We start from the raw sequence: 19,413 nt of genomic DNA, 5'->3' as shown, positions 1-19,413 counted from the left end.
AGGTTGGGCAGACTGGATGGACCATTCGGGTCTTTATCTGCCGTCATCTACTATGTTTTTTCACTTTTTTTCAGCAATGAGTTGTGAAGAGCTATTTATGTTTTAAATCCACTGAGGCTGCCACTTGGATCCAGTCCTGGGATTACCACAGTGCACGCCGGGACTTGTAGTTCGGATGGTTTCACGCCCCTTGACGTCACCGGCCCGCCCCCTTGACGTCACCGGCCCAGCTGCAGGCTTAGCGGCGGCCGAAGGCAGTGCGATGTTGCTGTGGGACGGGTGGCGGGAGCGGGAGTGGAGCTGCGGAGCCTCGGACCCCCCCCTCACAGGTAGGCGGCAGGGCCGGCCCGGCCGGGCCTTGTGGGTGCACTAGAAGGAAGGGGCAGAAGTGCCGTTGCTGCTGGATCTGGGCTCTGCTGCCTCGCGCCCCCATCTTGTTTGCTGCATTGCTCGGAGGAGAGGGGGGGGGGGGGGGAGAGGGAAGGGAGGGGGGCAGGCTCCGGATCGGTTTGGGAGAGGTTCACCCGGTGCTCTCCAATAACCTTGCCTGGGGTGTGAATAATTTCAGGAGACTCTGTGCAAGGCATCCCTTGGAGGTGTTGCAATGCTTTCTGACCAACTCCTTCTTTCTATGATTTCCAAGGTGGGTCTCTCAGCATTTCAAATGAGGGGTCGCAAGAGACTTGCACACAGGTCTCTTCCAGGCAAACATCTCCCCCTTTACCTAGCAAAATTATGAAATCAGCAGGGGATTGATTGCAAGAAGATCTAGGCCACATTTTGGATTTGTAGGTACTTAGAAAAGAAATGAGGTAAAACTCTTTAGAGTTTATAAATCTTTCCTTTTGGCTAAGTCTTAATCATAATATTGTCATTTATAGCTAAAGAGACATAGGATCACTTTTGTGATTAGGATAAACATACCGAGGACCCCAAAATAGTACTTGGCGGGCCACATGTGGTCCCTGGGCCGCGAGTTTGAGACCCCTTGTGAAACTAGGAGACTCCGGCCTGCTTTGATTGTGTCAATTGAAGGTGGACAAGAGCAAAGTGATGCTGGATTCTGGGTTCGGACTTACCGTGGGCATTACATTGCGATTTTCCACCCACCCAGTGTCAGTAACCGCTAAAAAGAAAATAGAATTTAATAATAACAATTTATTCTTATACAGTGGTGCCTCACACAACGAACTTAATTGGTTCCAGGAGCAAGTTTGTTATGCGAAAAGTTCGTTATGTGAAACGCGTTTTCCCATAACAATACATGTTAAAAAAAATAATTCGTTCTGCAGCATAAAATATGCTAAGATGACATAAAAAAAGATAAATTTGTCAAAATGGTGAAAATGGTGGTCTTGCTGAGGCCAAACTCTTTGACGAGGTCACACTGTTTTACCCCACATTCACTCCTTCTAATTATTTCCCGTTTCATTTCAACAGAAATCACCTTCCTGCTTTTTTTAGAAGCCATGATATATAAAAAATATTGAGTTTATCTTAAAAGGACGACTGTATACAGTGAGAGAGGGCAGTTAAGCGCAGTGGCTAACGACTGCCTGCAGTGCCTGCGCGGAAGGATGCAATACATCGGCAGCTCGGGCGACTTCGTTGTGTGAAACGAAGTTCATTGTGTGAAACGAAGTTCGTTGTGTGAAACGAAGTTCGTTGTGTGAATCAAGACATGAAGTTCGTTGTGTGAGGCGTTCGTTATGCGAGGCACCACTGTATATCGCCAGACCACGAATGGTTCTAGGTGGTTCACAGCAGATAAGGCTGAACATCCAGCGAATACACAGTTCAAAAAGATACATAAATTTCTAGAATGTACACAATAGGGGGGGGAGAACGCCCCTGAGAATCTCTTTACACCTCTGTATAGGTTCCTGGTGCTCTTGAGAACCGGGGGCAGTTCGAGTCGCACCATTTGAACAAAGGTCATAGCCGAACCAGAGAGAATTTTTCTTTTATTTACGTCGCTTGATATAGTGCGCTTTGTCCACAAAATAAAATTCAATTAGCGGATATTAAGATGGCAGAGAGGGAAGAGCGGCAGTAAAGCTTCACATTTCTTTCAGGATGTTTCTGATCGTATTCTAGAAGTTCCAGAGAATAAAGGGAACAGCTGAAATGGGTTCAGCTAGGAGCAAAGATGACGGGGTGTGCTAGAAGTTTGTTAGGTTCAATTACTGGCCCCTATTTAACTCGGAAGTTTACACACTTGAGAGGACGCCATGAAACCAACGAAAATACATCCAGCTCAAAATGAAACTGTTGCTGGGGGATGTTTTCAAGACCACCTTTGGAAATGAATCGACTTTTTTGGAGTCTGCTTGGCCTAGTTCCCTATATGTGAACAACAGTAGTTCTTTGAAGTCTTTTAGTTACGTTACCCCGTGAGCAATACTTCTTAGTTTCCATATTGCATAGGTTCCCTTCTCTATCCACCCCACATACACAGCATTTCCTCCTCTTTTCCCACTAACCCCCCCAATGTAATCCAGCATCTCCCGCCTCTCTGCTTCCCCATCAACAACATCTTCCCCCCCCTCCACCCTATTTCTGGTGCTTATGGCTCTTGCTTGCAGACTTCCAATCCTTACTTTTGGCAGCCCTCAAGCCTCGGCACAGCAATGGTTGGGCAGTTGGGACCAGTTCCTAGTATGGAACCGGTCTACATGTATGTGCTAGGTACTATCAGAGACAGGCTTCTGTGCTTCTCTTATGTCCCTGTTTTCCATTTTAATGGGATCACTCCAGATCCCATTGATCTTGGGCTGCTCCCTATGACCCTGAGCAAGTCACTTAATCCTCCACTGCCCCAGGTCCATTAGATAGATTGTGAACCCACCGGGACAGACTGGGAACATGCTTGAATTACCTGCATGTAAACCGCTTTGAATGTGATTGTAAAACTAGAAAAAGGTGGTATGCAAGTCCCAATCCCTTCCCCTTTTATGCATGCAGCCTCATTTCTGTACTGTTGCAGCCCAAATGCATGGTGCAAATTCTAGACCGTTCCTCGAGGTTCACTGGATCCCTCCTCTCTCTTTCCACTATTCTAGGATAGGCACGGTTTTGCAGATTGCACAGAACAGGTAATGCTCCTGTCCTCGGAATGAATATCATTTACCTCTTACGCTGTCAGCTTTTAATCCAATCAACTGTGGTGCTTTTGTTCTCGTCCTTTGGAGCTAGTTTTCGCTTTGACCTTTTGCATTAAGCAGGATATCAAAGTTACCCGGGCACTGGCTGATATTCAGACAATAAACATCACTGTCAAATTGAATGTTTTTGCTTTTGCAATTTTTATCATTTCTTTTTTTTTTTTTTTTCAAAATCTTTATTCATTTTAACATATACATCAAGTGTACAATAAATATAGCTCATCGTATTACATTTTTATCATTTCAATTGTAAATGTTCTGCGAAAGACATTTGCTCCGTTTAGAGCTTAAACAAAGTTTGAGAGACACACGTACTGGACAGAGCAGAGAAGGGCATTCGTTGGGTTAAGTGGCGCTGAATATCGGTGGCTAGGTGGGCACAAGTGATTTGAAGTGAGCAGGAGGTGAAATTGCTTTGAATATTGACCCCTTAGGTCAGGGATGTCAAAGTCCCTCCTCGAGGGCCGTAATCCAGTCGGGTTTTCAGGATTTCCCCAATGAATATGCATTGAAAGCAGTGCATGCACATAGATCTCATGCATATTCATTGGGGAAATCCTGAAAACCCGACTGGATTCCGGCCCTCGAGGACGGACTTTGACACCTGTGCCTTAGGTTTTTAATTACAAAACAAAAAGTGTTTTTCTGTGTTTTAGTGGAACAGATAAAAAAGCCGGACTGCTTTTCCTGGATGAACTGACTGAGATAATGATTCATTTTAAAGTGTTGACTCTTTAAAACCAGCCATTGCTTAGGATTACCGTATGGCTCCAGAAAACAAGAGGACAGATTGCGCTATCTGGTTTCTATTTCCATTGAAAGCAAGGAGGATGGATTGAGACTTCAATTCGTCCTCCGTTTTTTCTGGAGGCATATCTCAGCTTCTGTAAGCCAGATCATGCTTTGTTTTATGTGTTTTTTTTATGTTGTTAATTTTGCATGTTTTATTATGAATAGTAGAATGAACAGAATCTAAATTTAAAAAAATAAATGAACCAAATACATATGCAACTGGGAACTAGACACAAAACAGTGACAGATCCAAGGCAGATGGGGGGGGGGGGAGACGTGAAGCAGTACCTGGGACTGTTGTTTTTCTCCAATGTTTATAATTTTTTTTACATAGGGTGTTTTATCAGTGTTAGGGCTTAAAATCAGCACAAGGGATAATTGGTGATGTTGGAAGAGACATTATCTGGGTTCCGTCTCTGGCTCAGTTAAAAACCCTCCTCTTTGAGACTCCCAACTCCTCTCACCTTGGGTTCTGCTTCCCCAACCCTCTATGTCAGGGGTGCCCACACTTTTTGGGCTTGCGAGCTACTTTTAAAATGACCAGGTCAAAATGATCTACCAACAATAAAATTTAAAAAAAACACAGAGGAAATGTTAATTATCATTTATATTCCGCGGGTTTTCAAAGAGATCAAGGCAGATGACACTAAAATATGCAATGTCACCTCAGTAACAACCATACAAAAATAGACAAATATACCCCCTCCCTTTTTACTAAATCACGATAGTGGTTTTTAGCGCAGGGAGCTGCGCTGAATGCCCCTCGCAGCTGCCGATGCTCATAGGCTCTCTGCGCTAAAAACCACTATCGTGGTTTAGTAAAAGGGGGCCATAGTGCAAAATATAGACAGCAGATATAAATTCTGAAAACGGACACATTTTGATCACTAAATTGAAAATAAAAATCATTTTTCCTACCTTTTTGTCTGGTGATTTCATGAGTCTGGTTGCACTTCCTTCTTCTGTAAACCCAATATTTCTTTCTTTCTGCCCCCTCCATTTTTCTTTCTTTCTCTCTCCCCCTGCCCACCTCTTTCTTTCTGTCTTTCTTTCTCTCTCCCCTTGCCTGTCTGCCTGTCTTTCTTTCTCTCTCTCTCCCCCGCCTGCCTTTCTTTCTATCTTTCTTTCTCTATCCCCCTGCCACCCCAAGCCATCGCACCGATTTCCACTTCCCTGATTCTTTCTCTCTCCCTGCGGCTGCCCCACCCCCGTAAGCCACCACGCCGATTTCTCCCTGCTTCCCCGAGCCAGGCCTGGCGCATACAAGTGCCGGACCCACAAGATTTCACCTCCGACATCAATTCAGACGTCGGACAGGAAGTTCCAGGCCAGCCAGGCAGCGATTGGCTGGCCCAGAACTTCCTCTCTGATGTCTGAATTGACGTCGGAGGTGAAGTCTTGTGGGTCCAGCGCTTGTACGCGCCAGGCCTGGTTCAGGGTGGCAGGGAGAGCAAGATCGCAAAGGCAACGCGATCGACTGGTCAATCGCGATCGATCATTTGGGCACCCTGCTCTTTGTCATGTCTGTCTGTTCAACTTAGATTGTAAGCTCCTCCAAGCAGGGACCATCTATAAATATCAAAATGTACAGGGCTGCGTACGCCTTTCAGTGCTATATAAGAGATAAGTAGTAGTATTTGGAAGTCTTTGTTCAGGAAAAATTGATTCGATTCTTAGAGCCAGGGCCAGCTTGCCCATTGGACTAGGTGAGGCTCCGCTCAGTGGATTCCCCCTTTTCATGGGTCCGACACCGCTTCCTCACCTCCCACACTGCGGTCCTGTAAAGTTTGAATTGGTTGCCGGTGGGGGAAGCAGCAACCTGTCATGCTGCTGCCGGCAGCATTTGTAAAGTTCACAGGATCACGGAGGAGTGGGAGCAGTGTCGGACACATGAGTGGGAGAGATTGGACTGGGGGTGGGGGGGGGGAGAGGAGTGCCACCCAAGCAAGTCGAATCAGGGAGCCACTATTCCTTGACTTGATCCTGTTTAGAGCAGCCTTTCAGGAGAGGTGGTGGAGACAAAATCAGTTTTCTGTCTCTTACACAACTCCCAAAGAACTCCGTTCCTCAGATAAGCTGCTCTTAACTTTGCCCTTCTCCTCCACTACCGAGTCCAGACTTTGTTCCTTTCATCTAGCTGCCTCCTATGCCTGGAATAAATTACCCGAGTTTGTCCGCTAGGCCCCTTCCCTTCTTTAAAAGCAGACTGAAAAACCACCTTTTTTGTTATAGCCTTCAATCCATAACCCCTACTACCCACCAACCCAGCCAGCAGATTAACCATTCCCCTTATCTGTATACATGACAGCCTGTTTATCTGTTTGGATTGTAAGCTCTTTGGAGCAGGGACTTTGCCTGGTAGCGCTACAGAAATAATTAACAGTGGTAGTAATGGAATTCAAGAAAGCCCAGGATAAGCATGTAGGATTCCTGGTAATGAAAGGCTGAATGCATGGATTTAGTAAAGCAAAGTCTTGCCTATCAGTCTTATATTTATGGAAGGTGTTTCCAAGTATGGGACTAAGGGTGAGCCAGTTGATATAGCGTTTCGGGATTTTCAAAATGTATTTGCTAAAGTCTTATCGTGAGAGATTTCAGGAAATTAAAAAAAGTTATAGGAGGCAGTCTCTTATTTTGCTTTGGTAACTTTAGCCTCAAGGGCTATATTTGGACTGGTGCATTTTAACATATTTTTGTAAATGAGCTGAGGAAGGGAACAGTAAATCAGGATCAGATTTGCAGATGGCACAGAACTATTCAGAGTTAAATTGTGAGCAGATTGTGAGGATTTACAGGAAATTGGGAGTCTGAACGGCAGACGAAGGTGCAAAGTGTTATAGACAGAGAAAAATAATCCTGACTGTAAATATAAATTAGGTTCGCATCCCTCCGTGGCATTGGCCTATTCAGTCTAGTGACTAAGGAGTAGCTGCTTTGTACCCCTGGATCCAGCATCTGCCCACCTTTGCAACATCACTTTCTGTTTTCCTCTTTGATGGGAGGCTTGCGGGCTTGGCGCTGGCACTGGATGTGAATTATTGCTGCTGGAATTTCTCAAGTAGACTGGGGGGGGGGAAGATCAGAGACAAGGAGACTTGCAAGGCTGCAGATGCTGGATATGGTGGTAGAAGAGAGATGCAGAACAAGAGGTAGGGGGGGCGGGTGAATTTTTGGAAGGGCCCACATATGTTTACGCCGGGCCTGGCCAATTGTTTGCTCCGCAGTGGTCAAAAAGTAGATAGAATAAGGAATTATTTGGGAAGAAATAGAGAATCAGGGTTAGCAGATTAGGCATCCACATACGGGGCAGATGCATAGCAGGAGAGCAGTTCTTAAAAGCTGCTGACTTTGTTGCATGGGGTCTTTCAGCCAGGAAGCTTTTGTTTGAAGGGCCTGGAAGTGGCAGGCCTTGAGCATAGGCCTGTGCTCAAAACCCTGCCCCACAATGAGTATTTGCTTTTGAAGCACAGCTGTAGTGGCCTTGGCAGGAGGAAGGAAAAAAGGGGGGAGGTAAGGCTTTGAGCTGCTCCTTTGGGAAGTCACATAGCCAAAGGTTTTGCTAGGACAGGGGAGGAAGACCTGCAGCTTGTGGATTGAATGTCGCCTGCCATTGAATTTTATGTGGTTTGTGAGACCATGGGAATAGTTAAGAGTTTTTGTGACTAAATACTGTACTCCAATGTAGAGAGAACGAGAGGGCACTCTCTAAAGTTAAGAGGGGATCGATTCCGTACAAACGTAAGGAAGTTCTTCTTCACCCAGAGAGTGGTGGAAAACTGGAACGCTCTTCCGGAGGCTGTTATAGGGGAAAACACCCTCCAGGGATTCAAGCCAAAGTTAGACATGTTCCTGCTGAACCAGAGCATACACAGGTAAGGCTAGACTCAAATAGGGCACTGGTCTTTGACCTAAGGGTCGCCGCTTGAGCGGACTACTGGACATGATGGACCACTGGTCTGACCCAGCAGCGGCAATTCTTACAGTATTGCCTAAATATTTCAGAAGTCACTCTAGCACTTTGATTCCATCGTTTTCGGCGACATTTTTACTTCTTTAATTACGACGGAAAGCCTTTGGAGCTCTGTGGCCTGCTGGAGATAGTCCAGTACCAGCATTCATGTGGCCCTCTGTGTATAAAGGTTGTCCATCCGCCTCGGGCTGGTCGTGGGAGAGTGTCCATGGTGTGACTGCATTGAGTATTTATGTGTAATTCTGGAGGCCGTATCTCGGGAAAAGATGTTGGGAATGCCTTCCCTAAGAGGAAGGGCTAAAAAGGTTAGGGCTTCTTCATTTGGAGAGCAGCTGACTAAGGAGACACCTTTTTTACCTTACTACCTGAAAATGTATTTTTTTCAGAACATAAAAACATAAGAAGTTGCCTCCACTGGGTCAGACCGAGGTCCATCTCGCCCAGCGGTCCGCTCCCGCGGCGGCCCATCAGGTCTGCGACCTGTGAAGTGGTTTCTGACCACTTCTATAACCTACTTCAAGTTCTATCTGTACCCCTCTATCCCTTTATCCTCCAGGAACCTATCCAAACCCTTCTTGAATCCCTGTACAGAGTTCTGGCCTATCACTTCCTCCGGAAGCGCGTTCCATGTGTCTACCACCCTCTGCGTAAAAAAGAATTTTCTAGCATTTCAGCTACCGCACCTGTACACTGGAACTCTCTACTACTCAAGAGAGGAAGAAAATATAGATACATTTTTTTTAATTTAAGGACGCTTACGACGTATGATATTCTTTCCATCCTAGAGTGTGTGGTGCATTGATTAGAGCTACAGCCTCAGCACCCTGAGGTGGTGGGTTCAAATCCCTCACTGTTCCTTGTGACCCTGGGCAAGTCACTTAAGCCCCCCATTGCCCCAGGCACATTACATAGAGTTTGAGCCCACTGGGACAGATAGGGAAATACGATAAAGTACCTGAATGTAAAACCACTTAGGATATAAGTGGTTTATAAATAATAAAATAAATAAATAACTTCCCCAGAAATGAAATAAGGAGGAGCAAAGCCTCCCTCCCCCACCGTGTCGACCTCCTTTGTCTTTCTATCCTATTACGATTGTAGTTCTCCCCCCTTTCCTATTTGTTTTAGTCTGTCTTGTTTTGGTTCAGTTTTTATAATTTTTTTTAATGTAATGTACACAGCTCTTAAACAATTTTTAAGCAGTATACCAAATTTTATTAAAACTTGAAAAACTTTAAACTATAAAATCACGAATGGCATGGCAAATAGGGAAAGACGGCTGACTGTTAAGTAGGTATTTTATTTACAGATTTGTACGCTGCAATATCTAATAGGTTTGGTCAGTTTATAATTAAACATGTATAATAATAAAACTTTCAACTAAGACATCCATTTTGCTAGTACAATTCTCCCCCAAATTCATGGGGGTTACGTTCCAGGAGCACCTGTGAACTTCAAAAAAACTGTGAATATTGGATGCGGGGATCGGAGGCAGGAGAGAGCTGCCTTTTTTAAAACTTGGATCTCGCCAGAGGTGCCGAGGACTTTTGCCCGTCTGCAGTTGGCTGCCGATCTGCTCTGCCTCCTGCCGTCTTGTGCTTTCGGGACTTTCTCGAGAGTCATTATAGTCTAAAAACGCGCACGGAAAAAAATCCACGAATGACCTAGTCCGTGAATTCAGAACCACGAATTCGCGGGGGTGTACTGCACTGCTAATCACTTCTGTAGCATGATGAATATGAAACGCTCCAGAAACACTTAATAGGCAGCACGTTTGAAAAGAAATTGGAGAGGATACAATTAAGATGTGAAATGCGCTGCCAGAGGATGTGGTCAAGGATATCCCTATAGAGAAAAAGCATGAAATTCAATTACAGCTACACTGGACTGAGCTTAAAAGGCAGCTTCAGAGGTTGGGGGTTAAGACCGATGCCAGGCTAGCGTCTCTGGCCTGGCTTCTGTAAATGGAAAAAAACAGATTAGGATCAAGGCTGGAATGGGCTTTGATGGGAACTCCAGTAGTTGGGCAGATGTCTATGGTTCGTGCCGCAGAATTGGCAGGGAGAGAAACCTATGGTACATAAGAAAAGCCTTACTGGGTCAGACCAATGGTCCATCAAGCCCAGTCGCCCGTTCTCACGGTGGCCAATCGAGGTCCATAGTACCTGGCCAAAACCCAAAGAGTAGCAACATTCCAGAATCCCCAGAGAATCATTAAGCTCTGGAACGCATTGCAAGAGGTTGTGGTAAGAGCGGATAGTGTAGCTGGTTTTAAGAAAAATTTGGACAAGTTCCTGGAGGAAAAGTCCATAGTCTGTTATTGAGAGAGACATGGGGGGAAGCCACTGCTTGGCCTGGATCGGTAGCATGGAATGTTGCCACTCCTTGGGTTTTGGCCAGGTGACCTGGATTGGCCACCGTGAGAACGAGCTACTGGGCTTGATGGACCATTGGTCTGACCCAGTAAGGCTAGTCTTATGTTCCCTGCAATTTTATCGAGTGCCCCCTAGTCTTTGTAACTTTTGACGGAGTGAAAAATCGATCCACTTGTACCTCTGGATTTTGTAGCCTTCAGTCCTATCCCCTCTCAGCCGTCTCTTTTCCGAGCTGAAGAGCCCTAACCTTTTTAGTCTTTCCTCATACTTCATATGACCTGAGCAGAGTTTCATTGTATTGCGTGTACAGCACTGACATCTTTTATTTCAAAGTTCTGATGTATGCTGTGTCATATCTGCTTTGTATTACTCTTTGTCCATTTTGCTTAATATGCTATAATTCCTATTTTGATTACATATATTGCTGTTAAATATTTATTTTTCTGATACTATATCTTAAGAACAGTCATACTGCGTCAGACCAATATCTAGCTTAGTTGCCCAATCCAGGTCACAAGTACTTGGCAGAAACCCTCATAGCAAAATTCCATGCTACCGATCCAGGGCAAGCAGCGTCTTCTCCCACATCTGTCTCAGGAGCAGAATGGTGAATCCACCATTTCTAGGATAAGTAGCATAAAATCTGTTTTACTACTTGGGATCTGGGTTGGCCACTGTTGGAAACAGGATACTGGACTTAATGGAGCCAAGTATAGGACAATAAAGACATTGTGACATCACCGAAGAGGATTTATACATGAATACAGGATGTCCGGTGCTGTACTTGAAGAGAGCCCCCAGGAAAGAGACTTAGGGACAGTAAGGGAATTTCTAAGTACCTATTTTACTTATAATTTTAATGCACCCTATTGTCTATTTTTCTGTAAACCGCTTAGAATCCTAACGGAGTTTAGCGGTATATAAGAAATAAATTACATTACATTACATTACTTGTAGACAAGACAATGAAACCGTCTGTGCAATGTGTGGTGGCGGCAAAAAGGGCGAACAGAATGCTAGGAATGATTAAGAAGAGGATCACAAACATAAGAACATAAGAATTGCCACTGCTGGGTCGATCGCGCCCGGCAATCCGCTGACGTGGCGGCCCTTAGGTCAAAGACCAGTGCCCTAACTGAGATTAGCCTTACCTGCTTATGTTCCGGTTCAGCAGGAACTTGTCTGACTTTGTCTTGAATCCCTGGAGGATGTTTCCCCTATAACAGTCTCCGGAAGAGCGTTCCAGTTTTCTACCATTCTGCCGTTTATGATGCGCAAGAGTGGTGCTTAATAACATAAGGACATATGAAGCGCCGTCTCCGGATCAGACCTTCGGTCCATCAAGTCCGGCGATCCGCACACGCGGAGGCCCTGCCAGGCGTACACCTGGCGTAATTTTTTAGTCGCCCATATCCTTCTATGCCTCTCATAAGGAGATGTGCATCTAGTTTGCTTTTGAATCCTAGGACGGTCGATTCCGCAATAACCTCCTCTGGTCCACATGGTTCATCATAAAAGAAACCCCTGAGGAAGTTGTGTTAATCGAAACACGGACCATGTCGGGTCCTTGTTTCTAACAAAGGTGGACCACTTTATAAAAAAAACAACGTTTTATTGAATAAAACTCCTGCATCAAGTACATCAGTCTTGCAGTTTCTTTTTTGGATTTCGTTGGCTGCCATTAAGCACCACTCGTGCACATCATAAACAGTTATAGCTATTGATGTGCCGAGTCTATCCTCTTTCTGTTTAGGGATTCTTTGTAGCAGGACGTCAGAAGGCTGCTTTGGCCTCATGACGCCCAGCATTTCTGGGCATGCTCAGTTCAATATGCGAACTGAGCATGAGTGGAAGCGTTGCGTCGGCCACTAGAGCACCCTGCCAACTTCCTACTTCTCAGGCAGTGTGGGCTGGGCTCCGGAAGGGAGACAATTTGTCTGGCGGGGCTTAAGCAGCCCCACCAGCCATGTACCAGCTGCAGTAGTGTTGGAGGAGGCCTGAGCCCAATTTGGCCGGGCTCAGGCCTAGGGATACCAGATGTCCAGGAAAACCCGGACATGTCCTCTTTTTAGAGGAATGTCCAGGTGCCCGGACGGACTTTCCAAAACCCAGCATTTGTCTGGGTTTTGGAAAGCTCTGGCCGTGTGTGGGACAACATCACTGATTTTACGATGAGAATATTAAGAGGAAATTTTAAGACAATCCAGACAAGACTTAACAAAGACAATGGTTTCTCTCGCATTATAAAACATAATTTTTCTGCTCCGACACCTTTGTATCACCCTTCCTTATCTTCCTGTCTCCCACCCTCTCCTCCCTCTTCCTGTAAGACTGTGATTTGAATACTTTCATGTTTTTACTCTTTCATATACTGATAGCGGTCTTCATTTGCCTATCTCTGATCTGAAGAATTACTTTTGAAAGCTAATCTAACCATACTCTAGTTAGTCCAATAAAAAAAGGTATCACCCAATTTTTTATTTTGCTTTATTTCAACACATTTTCTAAGAGTGGACTAACGCAGCTGCCACACCATTTCTCACTAGTCAAAAGCGAATGCATAATGCATTTGGAAATGCTCACAACCTTGAGAATGTCCCCCCCCCCCCCCCCCGATGAAGTTTGAAGGTGGGCTGGGGGGATGGATGTCACTTACACACACTGGTAAGCAGTGTTGTGGCCCCATGTGGGAAGACATTCAGTGGCTCTCCTTCAGCTCATTAGAATCCAAAGTGGCCCCAGCTTAAAAATTAATGACGACCACTGACCTATACCAAAAACTCTGGTGCCGAGGCCTTGATTCTTATAACTTCAGCATACCAAAGAATAACCCATGTATACCTCCTTCCTCTCCGAAGGTCTGGCACAGAGACCCCGCATCAAGTATAAACCAACATTGATGACATCTTATTCAAAATCAAACTTCTCGCCACTGGAGATAAGGATTGCAGATATGATCCCCAAATAGAAAGGTAAAATGTTTTGGCTCCTCTTGCTTCCCACTGAGCCTTTCTAAGCTTTTTTTTTTTTTTTTACATAGACACAGAATATGAAAAAGCTTTCATAAATCAGCTCTGACAGTGGGATCTTGGCACAACAGACATTACTCGGAAAGAAAGGATCAATTCTGATAATAAAAACAGGATGAGACAAAAATGAAAAGTTCAGCAAAATAATTGTGTAGGGCAGACATAAGAACATAAGCAATGCCTCTGCTGGGTCAGACCCGAGGTCCATCGCGCCCAGCAGTCCGCTCACGCGGCGGCCCAACAGGTCCAGGACCTGTGCAGCAATCCTCTATCTATACCCCTCTATCCCCTTTTTCAACAGAAAATTGTCCAATCCTTTCTTAAACCCCATTACCGTACTCTGCCCTATTACGTCCTCTGGAAGCGCATTCCAGGTATCCACCACCCGTTGACTGAGGAGTAACTGCTTCAGGGTCAGTTTAGTTTATGGTTTTGTCCCCCTAGGAAGGGGGGACAACATGTTTTTTAAAGTGAGAGACATCTCCGCCCCCCCCCCCCCAACGTGCATCACTTTGCATTTGTCCATATTAAATTTCATCTGCCACTTGGACGCCCAGTCTTCCAATTTCCTACGGTCTCTGCAATTTTTCACAGTCTGCATGCAGATTTAATCACCTCACTTGTCCCAATTTCCCGATCATTTATAACTAAGTTAAATAATACTGGTCTCAGTACAGATCCCTGTGGCACTCCACTGTTTACCCTCCTCCAATGAGAGAAGTGGCCACGTAATCCCAAAATAAAATTTTTCATGGGATGACCAGCAGTCTGTTGTTGGTAAAGACATTGCAACCAGCTTCGGCTTCATCTCCATTTCAAAGTGACCCAACATCACTGTTCTGTCTGGCTGCGACCAATCGGTTCAATAAGCACGGGCAACTCCACCGTTCTCATAGGCTATATTCACTGATCAGCTCGTCTTTAAATTTTTCTGATCTACTGTTTAAGTGATGAGGTTTGCAATAGCAAAATCCTCAGGTTTTTGCTACTTCATTTGGTTTACCAAGATATCATCACTTATTCTTGCTTCCACTTTTAATTGCAATCATCAGATGTAACTGAGTAAAAGTAGTAAAAATTGGTAAAACTATGGTCATCCTTACCTCTTTGTAAGTCTTCCTCTTTGTAAAAATCTGTTCCAACCACGTTGTTAAATCTCCAGCTACCAACCTGCACACATATGTTGTAGTTTGCTGCCTCTACTCAGCCTTACCTCTTTTATAAACCACCCAGAACCAAAACACTTTTGCAGTATATAAATAAAGATTTACATAAGAACATAAAACTAGCCTTACTGGGTCAGACCAAAGTAGCCAGTAGCCCGTTCTCACGGTGGCCAATCCAGGTCCCTAGTACTAGAGGTCTGCACGAGAATGGGGATTGCGGGAATCCTGCGGATCCCCCCCCTAACCCACGGGACTCCCACGGGGACCTCCCTCTGGCCAACGGGATTCCCACGGGGATGGAAGGCTTTGGAAGCAGAGTTCGTCCATATAATATAATGGACACGTCAGCCTTAGTAAAAGAGGGCGTTTATAAGTTAATTACCTGAACAGAAAACAAAAAAAGGGTTCCACCAAATAGATTCCACAAGGAAAACAGCAGCACAAACACAAAAGAAACTGTGGAATTGATGATCCTGTCAGAAGTAATTGCTGCTTTTTATGGGGACGGGTGGGGATGGAGGTAATTCCTTGCGGGGATGGGTGGGGATGGAGAGGAACCTGATGGGGTCGGGTGGGGATGGAGAGGATCCTGGCGGGGATGGGTGGGATTTCTGTCCCCACGCAACTCTCTACCTAGTACCTGGCCAAAACCCAAGGAAGTGGCTTCCCCTTTCTCAATAACAGACTATGGACTTTTCCTCCAGGAAATTGTTCAGAATCCAGACCTTTCTGAAAACCAGCTACACTATCCACTCTTAACCACAACCTCTGGCAACGCGTTCCAAAGCTTAACTATTCTCAGAGTGGAAAAAGTATGTTGGTAAGGTTACCAATATGTTAGTTACCATATTGGTGGACTGCAATAAGATGTACATTACAATATGTTGGTAAGGTTAGGATTTAAACACAGCTTCAAATAAGTGGGCCTTCAGTCTGGATTTGAATATTGCCCGAGATGGAGCCTGACGTAACGAGCCAGGCAGGTTGTTCCAGGCATGCGGCACAGCAAGATAGAAGGGATGGAGAAGAGAGTTGGCAGTAAAGGAGAAAGGTACCAACAGGAGGGACTTGTCTGCTGAATGGAGTTCCCAGGAGGGGGGGGGAGAGGAGTAATGAGAGAGGAAAGATACTGAGGAGCTGCAGAGCGAGTACACTTGACCATCAGTAGCCACCAAAGACCTGAATATTTAGTGTCGGTACCCGGATTCAGCATGGCACTGGATACCCAGGTCTAATTCAACCCACGCCAGACAACATTAAAAAAAATATTGTCCACCATGGGCCGAATGTTAGGAAAATCTGAACTACCAATCCATGCCTGTAAGGGTTTAAAACCAAGGTGGTGCCAACGTGTCCGGAATCCTAACAATTCATGTTTTTATATTTTTGGCCACAAACATGTTTTGGCTGTTGCAGTGCGATCTGGAATTGGATGTGTTTTTGGGTGTTGCTGTATTAAGACTGCCGAGCTATTCACAGCTGCTACTGCTTTGGTTTCGCTGTGTGCAAGAGACCATTGACGTGAAAGATTCTGAGAAGGGAAGTGTAGTCAGGCGTGGATGAGCTGATTGTGAAATGATTTAGTGTGGTGAGCACTTTAGTGGAAATGAAAACTTGGATCAGTGAGAGTTAGGTAATGGAACAGCCCTAGGGGATGGCGTTGGCCATGTCACAAACTGGTAGGAGACAAGGCGACAGACTGATTCACTACCAACTGGCTCCTATAATCAACCCCAGAGAAATCCTTTATGGACAAATTCAAGGAAAAATATAAATAATGTATACAGGAAGACTTCGTCCAGTGAAATTGGTCACTATCTTTAACAAGTGACTCAACTGAGCAGTCGTTCATTCACTCGGTGCCATCACTGGTCTGTCCTGTATAATAGTTATGGGAAAATAGACTATAATGATTTTTAATAACATTTGTAAAATTCAAGATAGTCAGTTGCTGTCAAAAATACTCTTATCCTTGAACTATTCACCCCCACATAACTGCAAAAGTGAAAATGATAAACTTATCTCAGACATTTTAGTATTTATACACTTTACAGTCATTTGAAAAAATTAGGACACCCCATGAAATATTCAGTTCTTTCTTAAGAAATGTTCACATATCAATGTCAAATCTTTTTTTTTTTTTTTTTTAATTTATCTGGAAAAAAAAAAAAAGTGATGTAATTGCAGGTAAAAGTTTCAAGTTTATTTTATAATTTGATTAATCGCCTATTCCAAATTCTAAGCGATGTACAAAAATTTTCCTTTTTTTAAAAAAAAATTCTTTATTCATTTTTAATCTTACATCAAGTGTACAAATAATAAAACATTTGATATTAAATACATCACTTGAATTTCTTTCTAATATAACATCAAATATATAAATTTATTCCCCTCCCACCCCCCCTTTCCTTTAACATTTAATCAAAAATATACAATATAAATATTATTTTTCTTTTGATTAAACCCACAGTAAACTATAAACCACCCTCCTCCCCCCATTTGCAAATATACTTTCACTGGAAAATGGTGCCTATTCATTACAATAAGTTGTCAATGGCCCCCAGATCTTTATAAATTTTCCTCGATTTACTCATGAAGCAAAAGATATCCACAAAAATGTGTAGTCTAACTGAGGAAAAAAAATTAGGACACCCTAATATCTAGTGTTACCTCCTTTGGCTGAAATAACTGCAGTTTTTCAATATTCAAAATAAGATTTTCCTTAAACTAAATTAATGTATGGAGCATGTATGGTTGGGCAGACTGGATGGACCACTCGGGTCTTTTATCTGCCATCATTTACTATGTTGTTATGTTACTTAGCAACAGCAGCAGATGAATCCAGAGATTAGTGGGATACCGCACATCTACCAGCAGGTGGAGATAGAGAGCTGAATTGCAGGTGCGTCTCTTGGATGGAACCCCTTCTTGCCATTTAGTATACTCTATCTCCTGCAGGAGGATTTGGGCTCCTGGCTTTACTAACTGAAAAAGTGGATTTCACGACTGTTGCAATGGCTTCAGTTAGTGCAGGGGTGAGTGGCTTTGGGGGTTACACTTGGGGCCCCCCCAAGTCCCTACCCCACCCTCCCTCCAGTGTTTGAGGGTCTTGTGGTCTCTGTATTTTTTTCTTCTTTCCCAGTTGGTTAAAAAAAAAAAATCCAAAAAGAGACCATTTAGAAGGGGTAGTGTTTTGCACTATCTCTCTTTCACACAGCAACTACTGTCCCTGCAAATTGTGAGTATATAGTCTTTTTATATTGCGCGCGGATGTTCAGCACGTGAGTTCTGCGAGTATGGTGTGCGTCTTTTGCATGCACTTTTTATTTGTGCGGCTCATGGCCGCAGAGGGTGTTTGCACTGTGGAAAGCGGCGTTCACCGTGGGGCCTCTGCGTGGCGGGCTGCTCGGGCGGTGCCCTCGTGAAATCCAATATAGGCCTGAGGCGGCCTCGTGGTTTCGGGTTCGTCGGGTCATGGACAGGAAGTAGGAGCAGATACGGAGCTTCTTTGGGGCTGGGCTTACCGGATCTGGCGCTTCTACAGGCTGGTTCTTTGGCAATGCTGTTTTCCCCTGAGTTTGTGTTATTGATGCATCGGGCTTTTCTTATGTGTGGATCCGCTGCGGTTGTGTTCCCAGGACGATTGCCTTTTTATGGACTGAGGAATAAATTAGGACACCCTAATAGCTAATGTTACGCCTTTGGCTGAAATAACTGCAGTTTTTTTTTAATATTAAAAATAAGATTATACTGCATATATGTGTATGTGTCTGAGTGTGTTTGATATATATTGTCCCACGTGGGACTGGCCAGGAGTGCCCAGAGTACACGGAGCTGACCGAGCAGTTCATCAGCTTTGGGAGGGACTGCAACAGTCCTTTAGTTTAATGTCCAAAACTCAAAATCTGTTTATCACTGGTGCAAATAAAACTCTGAAGCAAAAGATCAAGGTTCATGGTCGAAAAGAAAAACAAGTTTTTGTCTTTCAAAGTCACACACTTTCCAAAAGGCTTCAACAGCGCTTAAATTCGGCTTTCAAAATTTCAGGCCAGTAAAATCAAAGAAAACACAAAAGTACCTTAAGGCAGGGCTTTTGTTTATTTTATTTATTCAATTTTCTATATCATTCTCCCAAGGGAGCTTGGAACAGTTTCCATGAATTTATTCAGGTACTCAAGCACTTTAATCTGTCTAATGGACCTGGAGCAATGGGGGGATTAAGTGACTTGCCCAGGGTCACAAGGAGCAACGTGGGTTTGAACCCACAATCCCAAGGTGTTGAGGCTGGAGCTTTTAACCACTGCCCTTCTTCCCACTTCTTCCCCCAATGCAGCATTTCCCTCTAACCTCCCTCCCTTCTGCCACTGCTGTGCCCCCAGGCTCGAGGCAGCAATGAACGAAGCAACCAAGATTTTAGTGCCAGGAAGCATTTGAACCTCGTGTCCAGCTCCCCATCCCCCCAGTGCTTGTGGTTGTCTTGTGCATCGCTGCTGCAGGCCTGGAGGTCTCAGCAGAAGGAAGAACGGCTTGGCCTAGGCCTCGTGATCTTTTGCCTCTCCTACTGTTCTCTCGGGGTTGGCACGACAGATTAGGGTGGTCAAAACAGCATTTAGTGCCCTCAGCTGTCTGCACCCCCTTGCGTTGCTTACCAGGTTGTGCCGGCCTTGACCCTTCATTTCACAGCTGTTGCACCCCACATTAACCCCTGCATTCAGCAGCATGACTATATCAGCTTCTCAACCCGTTGCCTCTTATTTTTCATGGATCCATTCCCTTTGACAAACCAAGAAAAGAAATGGACATAAAATCCTCACTAACAGCAGCTGTAGAAGAATGAGCTAATGTTTTACTCCTTCTCTGACCAGGTCTTGTTTCCAGGTTTAATAACTAATAAGCTGGTTTTGATGGTTAAACAAT

General features: G+C 44.5%; 1 protein-coding gene across 2 annotated transcripts in view; it reads left to right on the top strand.

The window, feature by feature from the left end:
• Window positions 1-202: 202 nt before the first annotated feature.
• B4GALT3 (beta-1,4-galactosyltransferase 3) overlaps window positions 203-19,413 on the top strand; it is a 43,075-nt gene continuing 23,864 nt past the window's right edge. Inside the window, exon 1 of one of the 2 annotated variants that reach the window (XM_033924323.1) lies at window positions 203-329. In XM_033924323.1, coding sequence (XP_033780214.1) covers window positions 263-329 — 67 coding nt within the window. In that variant the 5' untranslated portion in view covers window positions 203-262. The remainder of the gene's footprint in view (window positions 330-19,413) is intronic. The other variant, XM_033924324.1, reaches the window with a different exon arrangement.

This window comes from Geotrypetes seraphini, chromosome 16, assembly GCF_902459505.1.
Source record: "Geotrypetes seraphini chromosome 16, aGeoSer1.1, whole genome shotgun sequence".
Taxonomy (NCBI): Eukaryota; Metazoa; Chordata; class Amphibia; order Gymnophiona; family Dermophiidae; genus Geotrypetes; species Geotrypetes seraphini.
The sequence above is the reverse complement of the archived record's forward strand: the minus strand, read 5'-3'. Positions and strand labels throughout refer to the sequence as shown.